This window comes from Trachymyrmex cornetzi, unplaced genomic scaffold, assembly GCF_001594075.2.
Source record: "Trachymyrmex cornetzi isolate Tcor2-1 unplaced genomic scaffold, Tcor1.1 scaffold651, whole genome shotgun sequence".
In the NCBI taxonomy this organism is placed as follows: Eukaryota; Metazoa; Arthropoda; class Insecta; order Hymenoptera; family Formicidae; genus Trachymyrmex; species Trachymyrmex cornetzi.
This window is the reverse complement of record NW_017299972.1, coordinates 26,028-50,160: the sequence shown is the minus strand read 5'-3', so window position 1 is coordinate 50,160 and position 24,133 is coordinate 26,028. Positions and strand designations below refer to the sequence as shown.

The following is a 24,133-nucleotide window of genomic DNA, read 5'->3' as shown; positions in this document are numbered from 1 at the left end:
CCCCCCCCCCCCCCGCCGATAGAAAATGACGCGGACAACTTTTTGCTTCAAGTAAACACTTTCGAAAATAATTATTATAAGAGCGACGATAAAGAGAACCTTTTTCGAACCTACGCAGGCTGGCAGTCCCTGTTCGGATTTTCTGAATTTCGGTAATCGCCTCGCCGGTAAAGATTTGTCGCCCGACGGTCACATTGATAGAAGTCAGAAGGATGATCGCGGGGATAGTTTCACGTCCGGAGAAATGCTGGATCTGGATTGACGAAACGCGGCGGACGTAGATAAAACGGACTCTTACTTCCGGAATTATTCGTTTTTTTTGTATCGCTGCGGTTTGCCTGGCGATGTATTCGTGCATTGCTTCGATCCTGTCCGGTGCGTATAGAGAAATGAAAGGTAATATATGAATAAAAAATAATTAAATTACAATGAAGAGGAAGGTGCATTTTAGCAATTTTTTATAGTTTTCTGTTCCGCAAAAAGTTGCACATATTTAAATACGATAGACCGAATTTTTATTACTTACATATTTTTACTTGCAAATTTATGTTGCTAAATAATGAGTGATACTACATACAAATTATCCTAATATTTTTGAGAGTGCGCAACGATTGATTCGCGATCGAAGGCTAAATAAAATATTTCGCGCGAAGTAAAAAATTAATATAATTTCCAATAAATTTTAATAAATATATTTGTAAATCGAAATACAAATAACGGTTCTTGAATTACGCTATTGTCAAGTTTTTGACACCGATTTACGTAATATGTATAAAAAATCTGTCCAGTATTTTATATTTAGATATTTTAATGTTGAAGAATAAATGAAAGTCTTTTCCGAGCTCCTCTCTTTTATTCGGTGATAAAAAATAAAATATGGTATATATCCGTTAGAACGAGAAAAATCATCTCAGCATTGCTGTTTTTAATAAATACGTGGGATAGAGAGATACGAAAGACTACGGTATCCCGATACGAAGGTTATTTAGATTTATTCGCGAATTCTCGACTCGGCAATATTTTCTCCGCGTGTACGTGCCAATACCAATAGGTGGAGTGGTTAATACCGTCCGCCCTGGCATCCATCCCTGCTACTTGATAGTCAGCTCCCATTCGGAACCGCACCGTCTTATATAGTAACCTGTACAAGCAATCTGATTTGCAATTTGTGGGATTTATTATAGAATTGACGCGAAAGACAAATTAGTTAGCAGTTTGTTAACGTTCGGATTATTATATGCGAACTGTTCGTAGATATATATTATTTTTAATCGGGATATATCCAAGCAGAACATAAAAGTCACCATGTTATCAAAATGGCTCCAAAATGATTATCAAAAGTCATTTTTTCATTAGTTATAATTTTTTTAAATGTCTAAACAACGTTATCGTGACCTGTTGTTCTGCTTGGATAATATCTTAAAAATTATGTGCTTGATTATATTTTTAAAAAAAGTTTGATTTTTGTTCTTTTTATGTTACATTTTATCGCTATACAATAAAATATAAATTTATAATGACAGAGATGTTGGTTTGTAAGTGTAACTACTATGATATACCCATCGAGTAATATCTTATGGTCGGAGTTAGCATTTATCTTCACTACTTGATAGTCAGCTCGTAGAAACCTTTCTACATTTAGATAACGTGGGAAGGAGGTGTAATATAATATCTCGGAAAACGTAAGATTGAAATAAGCGTAATAAGTTATAAAAGAAAAGAAATGACATTGCTTCGTGTATCGATAAAGCGCAAGCATTTCTGATATGAAATTGTTGGGCATCTTTTCCTTTGGGAAGCGAATTTTTTGATCAAATTGAAATTTATCTCCTGAGGAATATTATTATTGATCGCGAGTCTTCAATTTGAGATGCTTTTATTGAATAGTTAATAAATTAATTTAATAAACTGATTAAACCTATCTTCATTTTTCTTCGTGAAACATAGAATTGGCGAGTAGCAAATTAATAAAATTCTGACGCAAATCCGTAGCGGCGACACGTTGCTGCTTACGAACGCGGCGCCATGTGCGCGAGCAAACGTGTCGGAAAATTTACTTTTCTCCCGCAAAAGCCGGCAACCCGCCGTCGTCGCAGCTCGCAAATACGCAAAAATTAAGTTGTAAAAGTCGCTCCGAATCGCTCGCGCTTTCCAGCCACGTCTGCCGCGAGGAGGAGTGAATCCCACGGAAATTCCATTCGTTCTTTCCCCGTACCCCCCGTGCACCTCCTCCCCGTCATTCACGGGACCTCTCGGAAGGGAATTCGCGGCCTTTTCTCGGCTGCTTTGCATCGAATTATTTAAAAATGCACTCGACGTACCGAGAAACATCTACTTAACTTGAAAGCGCTTCGGGACGTTCTTAACGCGCCGGAAGTACCGTGAGAACAATGGCGTTAACGATGACTCGCTGTCATTCGACAACACCTTACCCACAAAAGACGAAGAATTCGAAATCCTTAAAACCCGACCGGGATACTTATGACTATTCTTAACTAATGTTTCTTAGGCTGTAGGGTTTTCATTTTCTGCGATACATTGGTATTTCATAATTGTCATTTAACATATTTCTTTCAATATTTTTATTTTTAGACCGTATATGTGAGAAACAATCAATACTAGCAATTTAAATGTCTATCACGGTCGAAGCTGGATCTTCGTTGCTTTTTAAAATAATTCAATCTTGAATTACTAATATATACTATATATGTACTTGCATATATACCATATTGTAGTCTTTTCCACACACACACACACACACAAACTGCGCGCCGAATTGTTTTTCCGGACTAAATAAACGCAATTAAAACTACTCTAGTAATCGCGAATTAAATTGACAAGCAATTTAATAATTTGATGCTACTATCAAGCATCATATATTATAAAGATGTTAGTATATTAAAACTGTTAATAAATTTATTGCGAAAAATATTACGTCGGCCGGGACTTCAACCCGAATCTCTTGCATACCGTGCGAGCGTCCTAAGCCTTTAGACCATCGAGACCTTAAATATTTCTTTCACACAATAGTTTTTTCAATAATGTATCAAATTACACGTATAAAATTTTATCTTTTACGGAAAGAACGGTTTTTTTGCAGAAATATTATATCAAAATCCCGTATTAATTATATGGAAAATTGCACAAGTTTTACATCTTTGATACATCAGCTAAAAAAATATCCGTTATTGAATAACAATAATTATATTAGGATTCAAATTTTAAACAATATAAAAATATAAATAAAGTAGGTTAATTAGAGTCAGCAACGATAAACGGCGCATTATTTAGTGAACAATCAATACTCAGGTGTTGGATTGAAGTCTTCTATATTTGAACGTTTCGACTCTCTTTGGAGTCCTCAACAATGATTATACAAGTATAATTAGCTCCAAGTATAATTATGTCCATAATGCTTAAGTCACTTGCAAATTGATAGCGATGTTAATCATCACGGAACATGAAGTGAAACATTGTTAGACATATCAAGAAAAGTGGATGTATTAAAATCAAATAAAATCATACATTTTCAAACACACGTCAGTGTACAACAACGTGTCACTCAGATATTCATTGAATTTTGTCTATAATTTGAACGTGTCTATAATGTATAATAATTTGTTCACCATCCCAAATAGAACACAGAATCATAATATAGTCATAATGATATAGAATGCCATCATAATGTCATTTAATACCTAAAATAGCTTATAAATGACAAATAAGGTCATGATGATATCCTTGTGATATTATTATGATTTCTGATTGAGATATAATCATATGTGATGTAGCTTAATTAACTTATTTTACCAGAGCTTAATTTATCATAGAATTAGTAGACATTGCATTATTTTTAATGAAAATTGTACAAGTTTTATTACATCTTTATTACATTTTTGATACATCATAGATCAAAAACTACATATTATCTATTATTGAACTTTGTGTCATTTTTGTTCACCACATCACAAGTACATTACGTGAAAAAATTCTTTTCATCAGGATTTAATTTTTTATTTAATTAGAAATAAATCTAAAAATTTTAATTAAAATAAAAATTAGAACGCTCAAGCTGGTTAGAATCAAAATTTTATGCAGCATTACGAATCATGCTTGAATTTTCTATATAACTATTTCGGTAATCTAAAATAAAATTATTTTCAGCTCTATACCTATTAAATTTTTAGATATTCAGCAAAATCGTTCTTTCCGTGTAGAAACGTATCCTGGACGCGCGCGCGGCCGGTTATTATCGGGTAATCATTTCCAATAAATCCATTTATGGATAGCGATTTATCGAGTAAAAAGAGATTAGCGCAAGCGTCGCTGATCGCCACGCGGGAGATAATTGAATTTGGCTCGGCGGGCTAATCGCATTTTTGTAAAGAACCGTGCGATGAGAATGGCTGAGGATGAGCATTCTTGTTTGCTTTATAACGTAATTGTAGCAGAAAGTATTCCCTCGTTAGATCACTCGGCGCATTATGGCTCCGCAACTCGTACCCCTATAAGCTGGGAAAGAGCGCTCGTCCTTTTCCACAGAGGCGCGAGATTTCTCCCGTGGGTATAACTTTGGTGAGCGAAACGGCCCCGCGGATTATCTGAGGAAGTGCGAAGAGGCTTTTAACTCGGTATAATTTATTTAAAAGCCGAGGCCGAGGGGGCTGGCCGCGAAAGGGGAATCTCTGAAGAAACAGCCTTAATTAGCACGGACTTTCTTACTACCGGCAGATTCTGCCTTAATTTTCGCGGATGAAAACCGCGCGATCCGCCTCTTCTTCGTGCTTTTTCTTTTCGCAAACCTCTCTTTCTCTCTTTCTCTCGTCTCCTCTTTCTTCTTCCCTCTTTCTCTCCAGTGACTTCTCTTCGTACTTTTCGATATCACCGCGCCTTTGTCCTCAAACGCGTTTGACAATTCGCGGTAAAGAAAAGTCCACGTGTTGATTAAATCCTGCAATTAAGAGCAGCGATGTTCAGTCGAACGTATATGCGGGATTTAATGTGCGACGAGCAAAGTTGAAGTCTGAATGTAATATGATTTTGCTCGGATTCCGTGGACTTTATGTAAAGCCTGTCCCACATTTATCGCAACTGCGTAATACGCGGGATCGATTTTAGCTTGATGAAGATTTGATGAAAGTTGTGTAATCAGAAAGATATTTAACATTGCAGATGAAAAAGTTTAGTTTTCGTAAGTTAAGATTCAAGAGATGGATAGTAAGGCCTTTCTCCCCTTGGTTAATCTTTAGATTTTATGGTTTAAAAGAAATTTTATTTAACTTTATCATAAAAATGTACGGTATTAAAAATTTAGAATCTGTAAGTAGTTCTTCCGTGAGTTTTAAAAGAATTTTATTATGTGCGGTGAACGAGACTGTATTTCGCGGATTAGACGTACTGTTCTCACTCGCATTTTCACCGACGTTACGCTGAGAGAAAAATTCAGCATTTGTGACTATAATCGCATGATAAAATAATTGTGATTAGAAGCTCCATTTTTTAATTATTACTCCATAGTGTTAGTATAATAATAATAGGCTACGAGCCAAGATAATTAATGCTAGAACTTATAATAACGACTATAATAAAGAATAAACAGACATTTCGATCTGAATCAGGCCATTTTCAATATCAAGCAAAATCAAATATTTGGAGATGGTAGAAATTACAAATATTGAAAGACAAATATTTGATATATAAATTATATTTTTGTAGTTTTGTAAAAAAATATGTAATTAATATCGAAAATAAATGATAATTAAATTATAATAATTACGACCATTTTTTCTCCCATTGCAGACACTCCTTAGATTCAAAGTAAATTCGTGGGAAGAATCGAGAAGCTCGTTGCAAAAAACGGGCGTCTGTTGTGCATGCCTGACGACAACTATTCTCCCTAACAAAGTCAATTGACGGCGCTGTCGTAATGCACTGCCGCCTACTTTAGAAAATTTACTTTGAATTTCGCTTCCTTTACGAGCTTTTCCTTTCTACTTTCCACGGGACATTACGTCGTTCCCGCACCCGCGCGCTGGTGCCCTCGCGAATTACCTCGTCAGGTATTCAGCCCTCATACACAGCCATTTCGCAAATTCGATCTTCCTCAGTGGCGAGACCCCTTCGCGTTCCGACAGAGAGAAGGAGAAACAGACGAGAGCGAGTCAGCCAGTAACGTTAAATTAAACCGACTTGCGACATATAAAACTGCGCGACGTCGTTTGATTAACGCTGTAGCATGGAAGGCTCGGCATAAAAGAGATTATATACGTGATAAAAATGATGGTATATAAAAGAGATTGCGTATTAAACTAAGAATCTCGGAACAAGCTTCCCCAAATATTTCTTTTTTTCTTTTTAACTTCATAATTAAATAATCTCTAATAAAAACAATAATGTGCTGTGAACCAAATTAAGTTTTGATGCTAAAATTTATAGAATAAATATTTTAAATATACAAAAGCAAACGTTTCGAAATTATAGACTCTTCAGTGTGTGTGTGTGTATAAATTATAAAAACAATGTCAAAAGTTAGTTGGAAACATAAATGAGTAGATCATAATTAATATTAAAAGTCAGTAGCAAATATAAAAATTACCGGCCTTATAGATTATTTAATTATTTTTTTTGTTTGATAAATTCATTCAATGATGAAAATTCTCTGACCAAGAATATCAGCGTCGAAGTGATAGAAAATGCTGCGCGTTTGCTATTGGATTAGATGCACGTGCACATTGTATTATACTACTAAAAACCGTTAGGAAGAATTGTACGGAGATGGAAGGAGATAGTGAACCGTTCAGTCGAGAAGAAATTTTCCCAAGATGCCTTTTGTTTTAAAGGCGGGAGACGTGAACCTGATCTGACCCAATCTGATTTCAGTCTACTCGAAAGACTATCGTGCAGACATAAGGTTTCTTTTCTACGGCAAAGTAAAAGAGGCATGAGATGTTGGCGAAAAGGTGAGAGAGAACGAGAAAGTGGACCAGGAAATGAAGCTGCAACTTGCTACGACAAATGTTCGCCGTTGGCGATCGGTAGTATCTTTATTGGATTCGATCATTTTTCACTTTTAGAGAAAAAATAATTACGAAGTAAATCAAATTAAGTCAACAGAAATATAAAATAAATTAACTCGCGGCATTATTAATTATGTTTTTGTTCGAAAAGAAATATATCGCTATATATAATACTTATATTCGCGCAATACATTGAAATATCACACTGAAAATGTGTCGAAAGACATTAACCGTTCTTTTCCGATAAAAGTATAATTATCGTGTTCTTTTAATATTCATCGTTTTGCTAATTTGCTGATTTCGTTCAATTATACAGTGAATTAAATTTGACCACTCAGCGATTTCTTGATTATCATATTTCCTATTTAATATTCCTTACTTCAGTAATATTCCCGATTCAGACTCGCAAAATCTAGATAGAAATTTGTCAAATGGATGTTGATTTTAAAGATTGTTCTTCATTTGATTTCCTCATTTTAGCTAACCAGCATTTCTTATTGCCCGTAATGAAATCGTAGAACTCGACTCTTCCAGCTGACGACAGAAAACTCGGTTTTCTCGAATATTCGATATTCGATGTTTTTATCATTACATATGTCGCATTAGACAAAAAGACATTGAAGTGAAGAATTACATTCTTGTTATCAACGAAAACAGATATTGTAAAAAAATATAACTAGGAATTACATTCGCGGAATATTTCTGTCGGAAATGTGATTTTTAAGAATAAATTAATTTAGCTTGTGTGTGTGTCCTATTGATATCAAAATCTGATCGCTTATTTTTACCACTCAGGGAAATCATAATTTTACCACTCAGAAATCGACCAATTGAATTTACTTATAACGAGAGAAAAATTTAACAGAGGGAAAAAATACTGCGCGTGAGATATGCCTCTATTTTTCATCCTTTTACGAATCTTACATATTCTTAGAGTCTCGAAAGTTTTATATGTCTCGATTATAGCGAGCATAATGTTAGCGGGGCTATCTTAACTCGTTGCGGTCTTTTGTGGGGAATAACCGATATATCATGACGATTCTACTCAAGCGCGTCTTTACGAGCCTCGCCAAGGAATTTATGACTCCAAGATAGAATTGGATCGGGCGGTAAGCGTCTGTTGAATACCGATTACGCATTGCGTTACTTGCACACGTTGTGAAGCTTGCTCAATTTGCGGAAAGAAATATTTTTTTTCAAAAGATGTCCGTAAGTCATGGCATTTTTGACGATTTTTCTTGTATTATCATAACTTCTTTTACGAGAAAAAAAAATAAAGACTAGTATTTATTGTATAATTTCCTTACAGAAATCTAATTTTAATACTGGTAAATGTAATACTGAAAGATAGTAATTAATTGTTTTAAGTATTAAAAGCATTATTCGGTGCTTTTAGCGCTCCAAATACAGTGGCTGCCAAAAGTTTCTGGATAACATATGATTTTATGATAACTTTATTATCAATTTTTTCAATTTATATTAATACAATTTTTGTTACATTAAACTTAAAAGAACATAATATTTTAAATACTGGGATATACTAAATTAAGTACTTGTATACTTGATTTTTATTTGTAAAGGTTCTTTACTTGAGCAATACGATAAAATTACATTGGCCGGAAACTTTTAGTATAGTCACTGTCAGTAATATTACTGTCTTTCAGTAATAAATTGGTCAATATTAGATTTCTGTAAGAGTTCGTTCTTATTTTAAAATCATTTTAATCTCTTTAATTTCTTATATGATTGATTTATGACATCTTAAGAATGTTAAAACGATCTTAGATATGAGAATCTACTATGAATAGCGACCTATGACATATAAGTACATATCTGTTTTTATTTGATTATAGATACTCGGCAAAATAACTACCAGAAAAGTAGACATTAAAATTTCATAAGATGTCACAAAAGTCTTCGATATGTCTTCTGAACGCGACAAGATCCGCACGAGATTTCTCGATGCGCGATAAATAAAACTCGCGTTAAATAAATTCACGGGAAGCATTAACGAAATATTCGGAATTATCAAACCCCGGCTTCGGTCCGGTTGGGTATGAATCTTGGATATCGCTACGGTCCACCGGGACAATATTATCGAGTAGTTAAATTCAGCGGTACAATATATTTCGAGCTAGCCAACGGCTATTAAGTCCGCTCGAGTACGGTGCCGCGGGGCGAATTAATTAATAAAACCCGTTGTTCATTAACTAATTGACCATCGGGCAAAGAGCTTCGCTGAGAGATTTCGTTTCTGATGCGACATATTACATCGACTCCAACGCACGAGCGTGATTTAATAATTGCAGCATGCACGTATCGCATCGTGTGTACCAAGTGCTCACACTTCATGACGGTAAAACTATTAAGCCTAATTTATTTTTTTTTGTGTGTGCCTTAAAAGACATAGCGATAGTCACATGTAAAGGCAACGGAGTTAAAGGACGGATTTAGCTTATAAAAACGCTTGAATTTATTAAGAAATACATATGTATTTACTGTTTCGTATATTTAGATATTTATATAAAATGCAAAAGTGATTTGTAACGTAAATAAAAAATCGGGATGTGAATTTGTAGCGAAATAAATAAATCCATAAATAGCAGCTAAATTATACGAACAAGTACGATGTAAAGTATATATGTACTATTCTGTAGCAGATATAAAAATTTTAGAATTAATAAATTAATAAATTACATCTCTCATGTTTTGTGTCAAATGTTCAATGTATCTTGTCTACTATATTTATAAGTATATTTTCATATATTTCACTCAAAAAAAGATAATCTAATTGTAAAGTGAAATTTCCGATAACCTTATATTTTAAGCAGAAACTTTTACAGAAAGAGTATTCCTCTTCCAATGCACTGGACTATTCATCAAAAATGTATTGGAAATTATTCTAACAATTTTCCTATTGTATGAAGAGGAATATATTTACTGAAAGCGGAGTGTGCCCTCTTACGAGTAAATTATATTAGGAACAGCAAGATTTTTACTGCAGATGCAAAACGAAAGTACTCTAACTGTAAGAATATTGTGCTTAGCATATTTTTCTCTCGATTTCAGAAGATTCCTCTTGAGGCCGTATATAAGAATAAAATCCTCTAAAATTTGGCGGTTTCTGCTGATATTAAAATTATTTTTTTTGGGTGTTGTATAAGTATATTCTTTAATGAATTTGTTGGAAATGTTTTCTTGTTATCAAAATTTTAATGCGGCATTATTTGTCAGACTCAATGCTCTAAGCATGGTACTTGTTTGTTAGCAAATAGTGCGTGCACGTCACGCGCATTATTTTGAGCACGAGAATTTCAGAGAAATTGCCAATACGCCAAGCCGTTTTGCGTCATCACGGAAGAACATTTATACAGTTGTAAGTGGAAAGCCCGTTAACGATCTACAAACTAATATGTGTAATAGCACCGTACTGGTACCGGGGCCAGTTGCCGGGACCGTTTCCGCTTTTCAAACATGTTCTCAAACGCAACGGAACTATCCAATAACATTTACACTCTGCTCACGTGATTGCTCAAGATTTCCAAACTTTACTAAATACCACCACGAGGTAAAGCCTCCGTTTCCACAGAAGCGACTTTAAAGCTCTCCATTAAATGCATTTGACCCTGTTTGTCAAATTTCACTCGTGAATATTTAATGCACGTTATTCTGAAGGATGGATTCAGCTTAATGTGATAGCGCTTGAATTTATTAAGAAATAAGCATATTTATATATACTTGCGTATTTATGTATTCATATAAAACGCAAAATGCAAATTGATTTGTGCGGAGTAAAGCAAAAATCGGAATGTAAATTCGCATAACCTAGTGAAATAAATAAATCCACAAAAGAGCAATGTTTAATTCGTCGTTTATTCGCATCGACGACGGTCAATATATATATCGCGTTCGAACGAACTCGGAAAATTATTAATAGTGATAATCCGGGGTGTGCGTGCACGTCGCCAGATGGTGAGTTTTAATAAGTCAAATTAAATTGGATTAAGAGGAGCCATCCGCACGATACGGGACCGAGGATTTTGAATATTATATCAAGAATTTTCTGCAGGTTCCTGTGTAGGAACAGCCGTGTAGTAATTTGGCTACATCAGCCGGAATGGAGCGAAACGATCTTGCGAAGACAAGATTGTTTCTTTCACAATTGTTACAGCGTGAACACGTTTCTAATTAATATGTCATCTTTACATAAACTTTATATTTCAATACAGAAATTATTTAATGCAATCTTGATAATGTCTCATTTTTTAAAAAGCCTTATTTTAATATTAATTAACCTTCCATCTGCAATCTGGATCTTTTTAACAAAATTTTACTTTTAAATTTCATTTTCATATTCATTCTTCAATTTTTTAACAAGGTTTTAACATTAGAGTTAAAAATTATTTTATAATGTAATAGCAAGATGTTGAAAAGTAAACTTTGATTTTTTTAAAGTCTAGAACAATAAAAAATCTGAGCTAAACAAAAAGCTTGAGCTAAAAAGACCCAGGCTGCAAATGATAGGAGTAAAAATATGATATTGCAGATAGAAGATTAAGCTTATTCTTTAAAGAATCGAATGATTTTTTGAAAAATAATCAAAATTGATTGACACGATATAATAGATAAACACAACAAAACGAGTATATCAAAATTGTTTTCGACGATATGATTATTCAATACTGATTTCTTTACATAATCAAAAAAAAAAGTGAAAAGAAAATTCCTTATAATATTGGAAGTATTTGCTTGATTTACGTTCAGTTGTGTACATATTCCATATATTTCCGAATGCGCGCGACCCGTAAATATTTTCGAATATAAATCATAAATGCAGCATTAATTAATTGCGCGAGATTAGGTTGTTCGAGATAAAATGGGTTGACAGTAACATGTGATAATATGCATTCCCTTATTTATTATTAATAATCGTATTTTGGAGGCACGAAACTCGACTGAAAATAGAATACAATGACACATGGGCACGTTGCTACGTGTGCGTTACACTTTCAGAAACAGACGTGTAAAACGCGTAAACCCATCGTACACATTGTAACGCGTTTACGCGGGCAGGTACAAAATTCTGAAAGCATAAATTAATTTCTCTCCCATCCCTCTATTATTGGCGGGAATCCGTGAGTGGGAGCATAATTTCGCAATTAATGTTTACTTTTTTTGTCTTTAATTATATTACGATTTCGTTTCGGTCACGCATCGCAAATATTCACACTCTGATAAACCTGTGATATGTGCAACGTATCAATTTTGCAAAAATTAGCTTGTCCGGTTAGTCGAAAGTGGTCGAAATTGAAAAAAAAAGAAAGGAGATTCGACAATTGGCGTGTTTTCGTTAATTGAATTTTCAGCCGCTTCATTATCAGTGCCGGTTGCTCGCCCGTTGATATTTTTCCAATCGCGCTCGTCCGCTCGTGCTCGCGTTTTTCTTCGTTTTATTTTATTTTTTTTTATTTTTTTTTCACTGTAAACGAACGCGCGCGCGCAGTCAGTAATTAAAACATAGAAAGTGGATACGAGTGGAGAATCGCAAGAGGCCCCTGTAGCCAATGAAATAAAGATATACGAGAAAAAAATGTTTGATGTCTCTGCATTAACTGTTCGCTGAACTACATTTAAGTATTTTGGATTGATTGTTTTTTCGTGGAAATAATCGAGATATTTTTCTGAATTTTTAAAACCAAATTTGCCTTTCAAATGAAATTTTAATTTAATCATTAATATATTCTCAGGTCTTTTAAAATTAAAATGTCAATTGTAACATTTGATAAAAAAGCGAGTTTCCTTTAATTCATTTTTTCAGTTGGACGTTAATTTGGCATTATTATACGTTGTGATGATGTAGTTTAATAATGCTCAAAAATCAAACTAAAATCGTGACATAACAATTGTTTGATGCATATGAACAAAAGAAATTTCATCGTAAGGGGAAATACACGTTTTCCCGAATTGAGCAATCACCGTAATGTGCGTTACACCATAGACATTGCAAATACGATGTTAACGCAATGTTGTGTTACGCCGGAGTGGTGCGAGTCTTCCAGCGAAAGCGACGAGAATCTTGCGAAATTACTTTTGCATAACGTAATTCGATGTTAATAATTTCTTTTATTTCATCAATTTTTTTATTAAAAAATCGCATTTTAAGAGTTGGATATTTATATCGAGTATCGCACACGATATTACGTAAAGTGATACACGTTTCAAAGTTAGGTAGAATATAAAATCATAATAAGATCGAGACGATATCAAGTCGGAGACATTTTAGGAAAAATGTCATTCGATGCACTTTTAATTTTTTAACTAAAAAAAATCACTATTATAACAAGAATTTGTCACAAAATCATCGTTAAAAATGTATTGAATAATATCATTATGATTTTTCTTAAAATAATTTCGACTTTTTGTCATTTTGATTTTATTACGATTTTGTATTGTACCTGGGAATGTGAATTCGCTCGAGGCGTGAACAAGAAGAGGTTTCGAGGGCGGTTCACGACCGACGCTAGTTTCGATCGTAATCGCGCAACGATACGCCACGGTTGTCCGACCATATCAATCACATCAGAAGCGGCCCAGTCGATTCCGCGCGTTACCACAATAGTGTTTCCACGGGATTATTGCCACGTTACATCGGTGTGTGCGAACAACACCCAACGCATTTTGACGATACACTTTATCGCAGCTTCCATGCCGCACTGTAATCCCGCATCCTTCCTAGTCTTGGGTTTCTCTTTCGCATCGAATAAATAAGTAAACCGCCATAGAGTTGATTTGACGCCGCATGTGTTATTTTCGCAATATGTTCCTTTAGAATATTGCGGCTTTCCGATGATTTCCCTATAGACTCTCTCTGTCTTAATCCTATTGTCAAATTATTAATGACTTTATACCACCTCTCCAATTATTACATTATTTTCATCAATTTTGTAATTTCTGTACAGAAATAATAGTAGAAGATTTTTATTGGAAAGAAAAGGGTAAAAACATCTTCGTAAAAGAAAGGATAAAAGATCTCTGTTGAAAAATTCCAAAACTTCGGGGGCGAAGCCCCCGTCCATCTTAAATTCTTTACGACGCGAAATAACTTATAACAACGTCGTGGATAAAACACTTCTTTCACCATCCCCTTCCTGCTCGATCGTTGGAATTATTGACGAGCCGCGGATTATATCGAAAGTACGAAAAGGGGCGAAGACGCTAAGGAAAAAGAACGCGTATCCGCGGGCGGGAGAGGAGGCGGAAAAAGACGCGCCCTTAAAAAATGAACGAACAAAGACGAGGAGAAAAGGAGGAATGAAGCGAGGAAGAGAGGCACACGCGCGCGCCGATAGAAATAGCGACTGCTTGATACACCGTGCACATCGGATAAATTTTCAATCGGACAAATTCTGAAAGGGTCGCTACTACACCCCCGCTGCCCTCCTCTTCCGTTTCTTTGCCCACCTCTTCGAGCCCCCGCACACGACCGAGCAAGTTTAAAAATCGATGCAGTCTCGAGGAACCTTCTTCGTCTTCTTCCTTCTGTCTCTCTCTCTCTCTCTCTCTCTCTCTCTCTCTCTCTCTCTCCTTTTCTCCCTCTCCCTCTTCCCGTCCACCCTCTCTCTTCCTCTTTCTCTTCGTCCCTCCTTCTCGATTTCGCGGGGGTGAAACTATCCTTCCTTTCCTTTATCGGGTCTCCTTTTCTCCGTCTCCTGAATAGGAAAAAGAACGTATACATACTGGCCAGATACGCGTACGATGGGCGATATAAACTACCCTACGATAAGCGTACCCTCTCCTCGCTTCAATACGATTTTTGGTAGACACGATTGGTATTCGAATATGCATGTGAAGCTGTCTTGTTTTTATTTTTATCAAACGTTATTATTTTAGTATTTTAATTTTTATTGCCCGAAGCTTGACTCACGTAGCGCGTATTAAATGTAAATAATTAATTTATGTGACTCCAATAACGTTTGCTATGCAAATTAATTATTTGTTCCGTGAAGCTACAACTACCTCTACTATATAAACCGCTATAGATCGAAAGAGAGAGAGCGCGTATTATTTTTACGGTCCGTTGCCTCGCGGCCTGGATCTGTATTTTTAATGCTTTCTGGGTACCTTTGGGGGATTTTCCAGTTTGATACATCGCATATGCGCCACCGAGATCACGAGCCGCAGAATTGCAAATCGAAAATACGTATCCATTTTTTTTCTCCGAGCCTTGCTTCGCCCCGGCCAGGTACGTTCGTCTGGTATGTGTGTGTATGTGTGCGCTAAGACGAAGCTCCCGAGGTATTGGATGTGGTTCGGGGCGCCGAAATTCCGAATGCGGGCCACGTAGACGCTAAAACGCCCCCATGATTCAATTCGCATCAGCCATCCTCCCCCGCCTACCCCCTCGTCGACCCCTCCTTTCATTTCCCCTTCGCCCCCCCCCCCCGATCGTTTCCCCGCAGCCTCCTCTCTTGTGCACATCTCCGGGAAAGCTCGCGAGTTTCATCCTGGCGCGAAGACATTCTCGAGCGTGTCAACCCGTGCGCTACTTACCGCGATTGTCTACTCTCACCCTGCTACGGGGTATTCCCCTTTCGCCCCTCGCGGCGAAAATTTTCCTTTTACGGTCCTTCGTGGAGATGCAATTCCTATTTTAGGAGCGCCGATCGAATGCATTTAGGCGCCGAGCGGGCCGAAGCGAGATGGTGCGCGCGCGAGAGGACTTCACTTCAACCCTCGAGGATCGATATGCGGCAGCTCGGACTCGTAAACTATCGCGTATCTACACAGACGCGCGGCCCTGACACTTCGAAGCCACTTGAAGAAAAGAGGCTTGGAGACGATGGTGCACACGTGGATGACGGATGTGAAGTAACTTAGAAAATAAGTCGGTTAAAAAAAAAACTAAAATTGTTTTTCTTCATAGATTTCATTTTATCTCCGATCTGACATATTGAAGCACCAGCTGTTAAATTCATAATCAAATCAGACTCAATTCAAGTTATTTTTTATTATTTTTATAGATCGCCACACTCTGTTCTCACTTAATATATTAATTTTAATCAAAAAACAATAAAATTAAATAAATTAACTTAAGAAAATGTATTAAATTTTATCCAAATTTAGTTCATGATTTACTAAGTGATGTACGGACATTGGCTGCGTTCAGCAGAGAAAACAGCTTTGCAACTGTTGTAAAATTCTTCAATATGATTGGTCTTGCTCTTAGTTCCTCATTGGATCTAAATGTATAAACCAATCATATTCAAGAATTTTACAACAGTTGCAAAACTGCCTTTTCTGCTGAACGCAGCCATTGTTTACTTTGAAACTAATCATAGAAGTGAATTTAGGTAATTATATATTTTGATACATGGAAATTAAAAATGTTATTTAATTCGAGGAATTGGGTTACCATTGCTTCTTTGATATTTAATTGTACAATTGAACAAAACTTTATAAGGGTAAAACGCATATCTCATATGATGAGTAATATTTCATTATCTATTTGAAACTTAATTCGCAAAAAGCCGTTTTATTTTTAGCAGCTTATAGTTCGAATGTTATTAATAATTCTGGTTAAACCATTTGCAAATATCAATAATTCACTTCATGTTTTATCCATTTATTAATCCATATAATTATTTTTTAATAAATTATCTTTTTGTCTATATATATAATATATGCATTTTAAATGTTATACTGTTTCAGATTAATGTTTAATATAATATAATGTTTTTAATATATAATGTTTCTAAAATTTAATTAATTGCTACTTTTTAAAATTAGAAACATTGAGTTCGTTCGTGTTATATATTTAATATATTACGACACAAGATACTCTCTAGTAAAGTAATTAATTCTAGTAAAGTAATTAAATTCTAAATATTCGTAATGCATTAAGTAAATAAAAAAAAATAATACTTTATACCAGTGACAGACACAGTTAGTTAATTAATTGGGAAAACGATCAATTTGATAATTAATGAATTGAAACTCGATTGAATCGATGACGATGAAGTTACATGGAGATGCGACGTACGTTAATTCTATATGGAAATTGGACGTAATTAAACAAACTAATACATGGGTCATTAAAATTGGCGGAATTGTAATGTTACTCATTATATAAATGAATTATATTTGGACATTGATGAAAAAAATTCTGTTGGATATATTCATCGCTTGCCTAAACATCGTATTTCGTTAATGCAAGGAAATTTCTCATTTTCAGTTAATGGATGTGATAAATGTAATATGATGCACGCGAGTGAGATTTCTATTTGTGTGGGAATAATCAGAGACTCGAATCATATATACGGGATGAGTGTTACATTCAGGAACGTAATATTTGGTTTGAAAAATTTTACGATAAATGACACGCTGTGCAGCGAAGAAACGAATGGATTAGCTTCCATTTTCGCGCGCGAACGCCGTGTATGGTGAAAAAAAAAGGGAAGTAGCATACGCGTACGGAATACACGTGCCAGTCGGATATATATATGGAACTCATCGTTCCCAAGCTATTTCGTAAGTCCGCCCAATCGTAGAACTATTTTGTTGTACGTGGCCGGATTCGGAATGAAATTTTCCTTACTTTTTGGTGCTTGTCAAAATGTCCGAAATTGTTAAGATGAGGTTTACGCTAAGTCGATGACGATATTTACAAAAAAAAAGAATTCTTCCTACGTTATATGAGACAATTTTGTCGAAATTTTGTCATTAATATTTTCTTTGGATATTTCAACATAAAAAATTTTGATATTCCAGTATTTTTTTAAATGTGTACGTTGATATTAATCCGAAAACCTCCAGCATGGTACGCAGAATTCATCGGTCGAAATTGTTAGAGAATTGCGAGTAGATCGCCCCGTATCGGAATTGTAACACCAGACGGTCTGTGTTATTTTGTGGTCGCAACGTAAATATTATTTTTTGTGGAATTTGAGGTAGCAAAACATATTTCAAAAAAAAAAAGAGTGTTGTGCGAAATTTATTCGGCAGCACTGCAAATCTAAAATGTTTTCTTTATGCAAACGTCGCAACGATGGATGAAATAGCTTGAAATGCGAACCTCTTTAGTACCGAGAACGTTACCAGACAATGTAGTTATTAATTCTAGAATGCTATCATATGTAAATTTTACGTGCAAGTGAACAAGGTCATTGAGCGTTAATCAAAATAGTAAGATGTCATTAATATAATGTCTGTTGTGAGTCAATAATGTTATCAAAATTATGTTATAAAAGACACAAATAAAATCTTTGGTCGTAGACCAATGAAATAACATTTATGACGATAAAATAATAGTATAACTATGACGAGAAATACACATTATTTTGCGTAACACGTAATATAAGCTAAGAATCAACTTATTTTTCTGCAAAATAAATAATGGAATAACATTATTAATTATTATTCTTCTTAAATAGACAATAATTGAATGTAAATAAGTACGAGTATATATATCATATATGAATAATGTAATTACTATTTCTCTTAATTAGGCAATAAGTATAAGTACACACAAAAGAACATATACTATATGCTAGTAATAATTATTTATTCAAAGTATTTAAAAAATTTATATATCCGCGCGCGCGCGCGCAAATTTATATAAATTCATCATAAGCATCAAATTTATTCAAAAATATACTCTGAATCCTAATAGTGAGCTTGATATTTGAATCGAGATTATTAAATCGAAACAATTTCAATTTGCTTATTATAAATCATTTAAAAGAAATAACCCTGTTTTCGCTAGAAGCGAATAATTATTGCTTATGTATTTTTTATAAGTGTAAATTTATATATATATAATTTTGCAAACCATGTGCTAAAATCTTTTTCAGTCTAAAAACGCAATCATGAATAGAATTAGAATAGTAAAGAAATATACTATATTTTAAATTAACAAGCAATTTAATAATTTTTGATGCTCATAAGTATCTTAGGATATTAATTTTTCCACATTTTTCAAAAGTCTGGAATATTAAAAAAAACTTGGGATGGACAAGGAAAAGTCCAGATTGTAGATGGAGGGAATTCAGGGAACAAAATATAATTGCAGACGAAGGATTAAAAGTGTGAAGTGTATGAAAATTTTATGTTAATTAGTCAAGTCTATTTCTTCGTACGTAAAAACGTATTCTCTAAATTTTTTGGAGTGGAATTTCACTCTAAAGAGTGAAAATTGAGCTAATCTTGAAAAAAAGTGGGTCAAATTTTCAATCTTTAAGAGTGAGATTCATTCTATAAGTTTTAAAGAGTATCAGTGGCAATACTGTATCGTTCAATATCGACAGAATTCTTGGATTAATAAGCAAATGAATGTTGATAGGTGCAATATCAAACTCGCGAATGCACTAGCATAGGCTGCTTTGCAACAGGCGGCTTTAGGTAGGAATTTACAGAGTCGCGACAGGGCGAAAACGAGGGTCGACGGCGATGACGACGAAGCAGGCTGAGGTCGAAGGTGATACGAATTGATTCGTAGGGAGACGAATGAAAGCTCGACGAGGTCTCATGAAAGGGATGAAACGCAAACTTTTCAACGACCCGATGTGAAGGGCGCGATTTCTTCCCCATCAGACTTTTTCCTCCTTCTTCTCTTCCTTTACGGCCGTTCCAACCCTTTTGCGTGAACGACGCTTCCAGATAGACTTTCTGAAAAGGGCAACGGTATTTTCTGACTTTCCTCCGTAGCAGCGCTACCTGCATATTAAAATCTCGTTAACGCCGTCGCTCAAAATTATCTTACGCCTTTCTTTTTTCTTCTCGCTGACTTTAATGCGTAGCCGCCGGGTGAAGCTGCAATCGATGCCAAAAAAGAAAAACACTTTTCTTTTTAGTACTTTAGCAAATGCGCGAAATTAGAATGTGAATTTATATAGACAAATTGGCGTAATTACATTTGGAAAAAATTACAATTATTCTTTTTTAAACAGTCGTTATGAAGCAATTAAATGTCACAGAACACTAATACCATCAATGATAAATGCGTTTTCCAATGGCGATATTTAAAAGATCACGCGTATAAAAATCGGGATTTATTTTTCGTTAACCTGGAAATAGTTATCTAGTTTTTATTTTGCATAAATATCATCTGGAACGTTTTTACGCTCCAGTTAAGTCTATTATTGAAATGTCTATTATTAATTAGACATATATATTACTAATTGTTCTGTAATTTATTGGTATTTGAGGTCATTACGTATGTAGATTTATTTAATATTTTTTGAAAAAAGTATAAAAAATAGGTATGAATCCTCGATCAGTAAACAAAACTACTGTGATTTCATTTTTTTTGCTGCTAGTAAAAATCATTCCAGGTGACTATTTCCGAGTTAAAGATGTGTATACTGCGATGGTATTTCATAGAATTGTTAACGAGAGATGCATGAAACGCGCGCATCTCAATCTAAGGTGATCGGACTCTATATGGTCAGTCCTACCCAATGTACCTACTCGCTGTTTGTAGGTAATTACACGATGAATTTAATAGATAGCACTGTAAAGTAAGTCATGCAGACGTCTGTCTGACTTAATTACATTAATTTAATGCTTAGGTTATTCATTCTGTTATTATCAATAAAGCAAAATGCAGAATGCGGTGATAATAATGTAATATTTCATAGGTAATTGCTTTTTATAACCAAGAGATGGTTATTAATTTTCTTTCGCTTAGTATTTTATTGTAGCTCTTTATTCTTTATAACATTATATTTCATCAACAAAATTAGAGAGCATGCACCACACACCAGGTTTTATCGGTGAATATTATTGTCGATAGAATAACTGTCATCAATATAAAATTTATTAATCCTAAGAAAACAAAACTCTTACATGCAACAGTCATTCATAATTCGCTATATAAACGTTTTGGCTAGTAATGTAGCCTTCTTTAGTATAATACAAAAATAATTATTTGAATACACATTTTTAAATTCGGTAAATTCGTAATATTAATATGTCAAACCTATCTTAATGCCCTAAACATAATTTCTAATTTCAAAAAACTAACCTAAAACATTACTATACCAATTTAATACATTAATCGAATTAAAATTATTGAGATTGTTAATGGATGAACAACTGGATTAGATGAAGACCTCAAAAAACTGGGTGACTTTAGATTAAACGACAATATGTATTATGTACAGATTAACTGAAAGGACTAACCAATTAATGTATTAAATTGGTATAGTAATGTTTTAGGTTAGTTTTTTGAAATTAGAAATTATGTTTAGGGCATTAAGATAGGTTTGACATATTAATATTACGAATTTACCGAACTTAAAAATGTGTATTCAAATAATTATTTTTGTATTATACTGAAGAAGGCTACGTTACTAGCCGAAACGTTTATATAGCGAATTATGACTGTTGCATGTAAGAGTTTTGTTTTCTTAGGATTAATAAATTTTATATTGATGACAGTTATTCTATCGACAATAATATTCACCGATAAAACCTGGTATGTGGTGCATGCTCTCTAGTTTTGTTGTTATTATCAAGCCACACATAAAAATCTACAATTATATTTCATTTATATTTTTATTATAATGTTTTGTTTGTAATTACAGACAGTAAATTCTTTGTAAGGTAGAATCAACATGACCAACTGAGTCATGTCGAGTGTAAACACATCGATTGTAACTTTTTCTTTGATACTTTTGTTATTCCAGACCATGGATTTTAATTCATTGTGGAAATAAGTAAATAAGGCAATTGTTCAGAAAATAGTTTTTTGTGTAGTATAATGTGTGAATCTATATCAATAAACATGTCAATATTTTAATAAATTGATAATTTTATAAAAGTAATACATTATGGATCATTTAATTTTCCATTTCTCTAACTTTTTTTTGCAAAAAAGAGAGAATCATATACTTAGGTTGTATTGAGTACATATAACTGAAATGCTTTTTTTTTTTAATCTTCACTACATTCATGTGAATATTTGCTTTTATGATCAGAAAAGTGCTTCCTTTTTTATTTAAACCTAACCATCAATTTTCAATTTTGGACTCGGCAAAAAATTAGAAAAACTGGCAAAGCTTAAAGATAAGCCATGTACTATAGTTTTATCAAAACTGCAGATGTAGAGATATTTTACTCGAATTTTCTTCTTCTATCGTTATACTTTGTACATATATGTAAATATAAACGGTAAACATATTATGCAAGATAACACAACAAATAATATACAACTAATAATGTTACATGTCGTAGGACTGCTTGTTAATTGATAAGGACGGGTAATCAAAATTAATGCGGTCATCGTTAACGACGACGATGTCGAACTTTCTCCAAGGTCCATTCGTCTCTTTCACAAGGATCAGACTCAGCTAGATTCAGGAAACCTCTGGCGAAACCCGACCGCGAGAATATCCGGACGTTTGTCAAACGTTTTCTTGCCGCGACTTGTCGGAATCGGCCCCGACAAATTGGCTAGCGAGGCAAAAAGCGATACCGAGCTTTCGGCGTGTCTGTATATGTCGCACGTTGGTCGGCTGTTACGGAGAGCGAATCCCTTTCGTTGCTTTTTGCATGGGCCTGGCAAACTCGCGCGGCAGCTCGCAAGATTTCTCTATTACGCGTAATGAAACGACGCGGTTACGTCTGAAAACACGACAGTGGGACGGTTAAACGAGATAATTCATAGCGGCCTTGGAGAATGGACGAGTTCTGGGTGTTTTGATACGAAATAGCGGAAAGCTTGCCGAGAAATTAAACGCAATTACAGTCGCGATTATGATCCCTTATAATGCGGTAGCAAATATTTTGGCAGCTTGATTTTCGAAAGGATATCGTAGTAAAAGGAGACTGTTTTAGAAAATTTAATTTACACAAATATTACTTGGATAAAAAAATTATTCTTAAAAATTTTAACAGATATATAAATAAATTGTTTAATAAGTAAAATTTAATATAAATAAAATGTAATAAATAATTACATAAGATTTAAAAACAATAGGTAATTATAAAGATTATCCGCGGGTTTACATAGAAAGCATCCGTGGAAGCCTCAAGAATATAATAAATAATTATATTTTTTATTGTAAATTTATTTTATCAATAATTTTTTAATTTATCAATATATGTTTATATAAGTATATAAAAAGACAAGAATAGTAAGATAGTCGTGAATGCATTCCACGTATTGTTATATTTAATTTAATTTAATTTAATTTAATTTAATTTAATTTAGTTTATTGCAAAGCTTTATGAAAAAGACTACATGTTAACAGAGTAATAGACATAAAATATGATAGACTATATTAACATAAACATAAATACAATAGACAATAGTAGACAAAATTGCTGTTATAAAGCCTACCAGTAACAAAATCAGAATAAGACAACAATGCAATAAGAGGTAAACCAATAGCTGAAATCATACACACACACATACACTCACACCCGCAAACACACCAATTACATCAGTCTCGTTTAAATACTGTGAATAAATATTCTCTAATATGTATTTGCAAGAATTGAGTTAGCAATAAACTCAACTACAAAGGCATTTGATTACAAAAAGATGTGTTTGGTTGTGATTATGAAAAATAGTTGGGCTTTCTCTCTCTCTCTCTTGACTGTCAACTATCAATCGGTGGTCACCGTATGGATAGGAGCCAAACTGAGAAAGTAGGACGATCTTATGAAAGCGAGGGGAACTATGCTCATAAAAGTCGACTCCGAACTTTACATCCAGGATCGACTCGAGTTCGGTTTGACACATCACAGGAAAGTTATAATTCGGCTTCAATTTGGCACATTTGGCTGAAGAAGTTCAGAGTCTCGCTCCTTGGAACGCGCCGTGAAACTTTATATTCACGGTCGATATGGATAAAATATACGCGTTTACTGACGATGTTTGAATTAATAATTTTCGTCACCGGGTAAGCGATCGACTTTCAGCCAAGTATCGGAAAAGTTTACTGGTTCTTTTCTGTATCGCGTGAGATCGCTATTTATTTATATCAAAATATATGCATCACTTCACCGTTCGAGGATAAATCACCGCACATTATAACTCCTTTTTCTTTCCAAGATTTTATTAATCGGAAAGCTTGCATACATCATCCCTCCCTTATGTATAAAATCCATCACGG

General features: G+C 34.3%; 2 protein-coding genes across 2 annotated transcripts in view; one reads left to right on the top strand and one right to left on the bottom strand.

Moving 5' to 3' along the window:
• LOC108767137 (Parkin Interacting Substrate) overlaps positions 1 to 644 on the top strand; it is an 11,802-nt gene extending 11,158 nt beyond the window's left edge. Inside the window, exons 16-17 of the mRNA XM_018516858.1 lie at positions 4 to 51; positions 119 to 644. Coding sequence (XP_018372360.1) covers positions 4 to 51; positions 119 to 262 — 192 coding nt within the window. The 3' untranslated portion in view covers positions 263 to 644. The remainder of the gene's footprint in view (positions 1 to 3; positions 52 to 118) is intronic.
• Positions 1 to 24,133, bottom strand: part of LOC108767140 (NAD-dependent methylenetetrahydrofolate dehydrogenase) — a 104,261-nt gene that overhangs the window by 72,372 nt on the left and 7,756 nt on the right. The window lies entirely within an intron of this gene.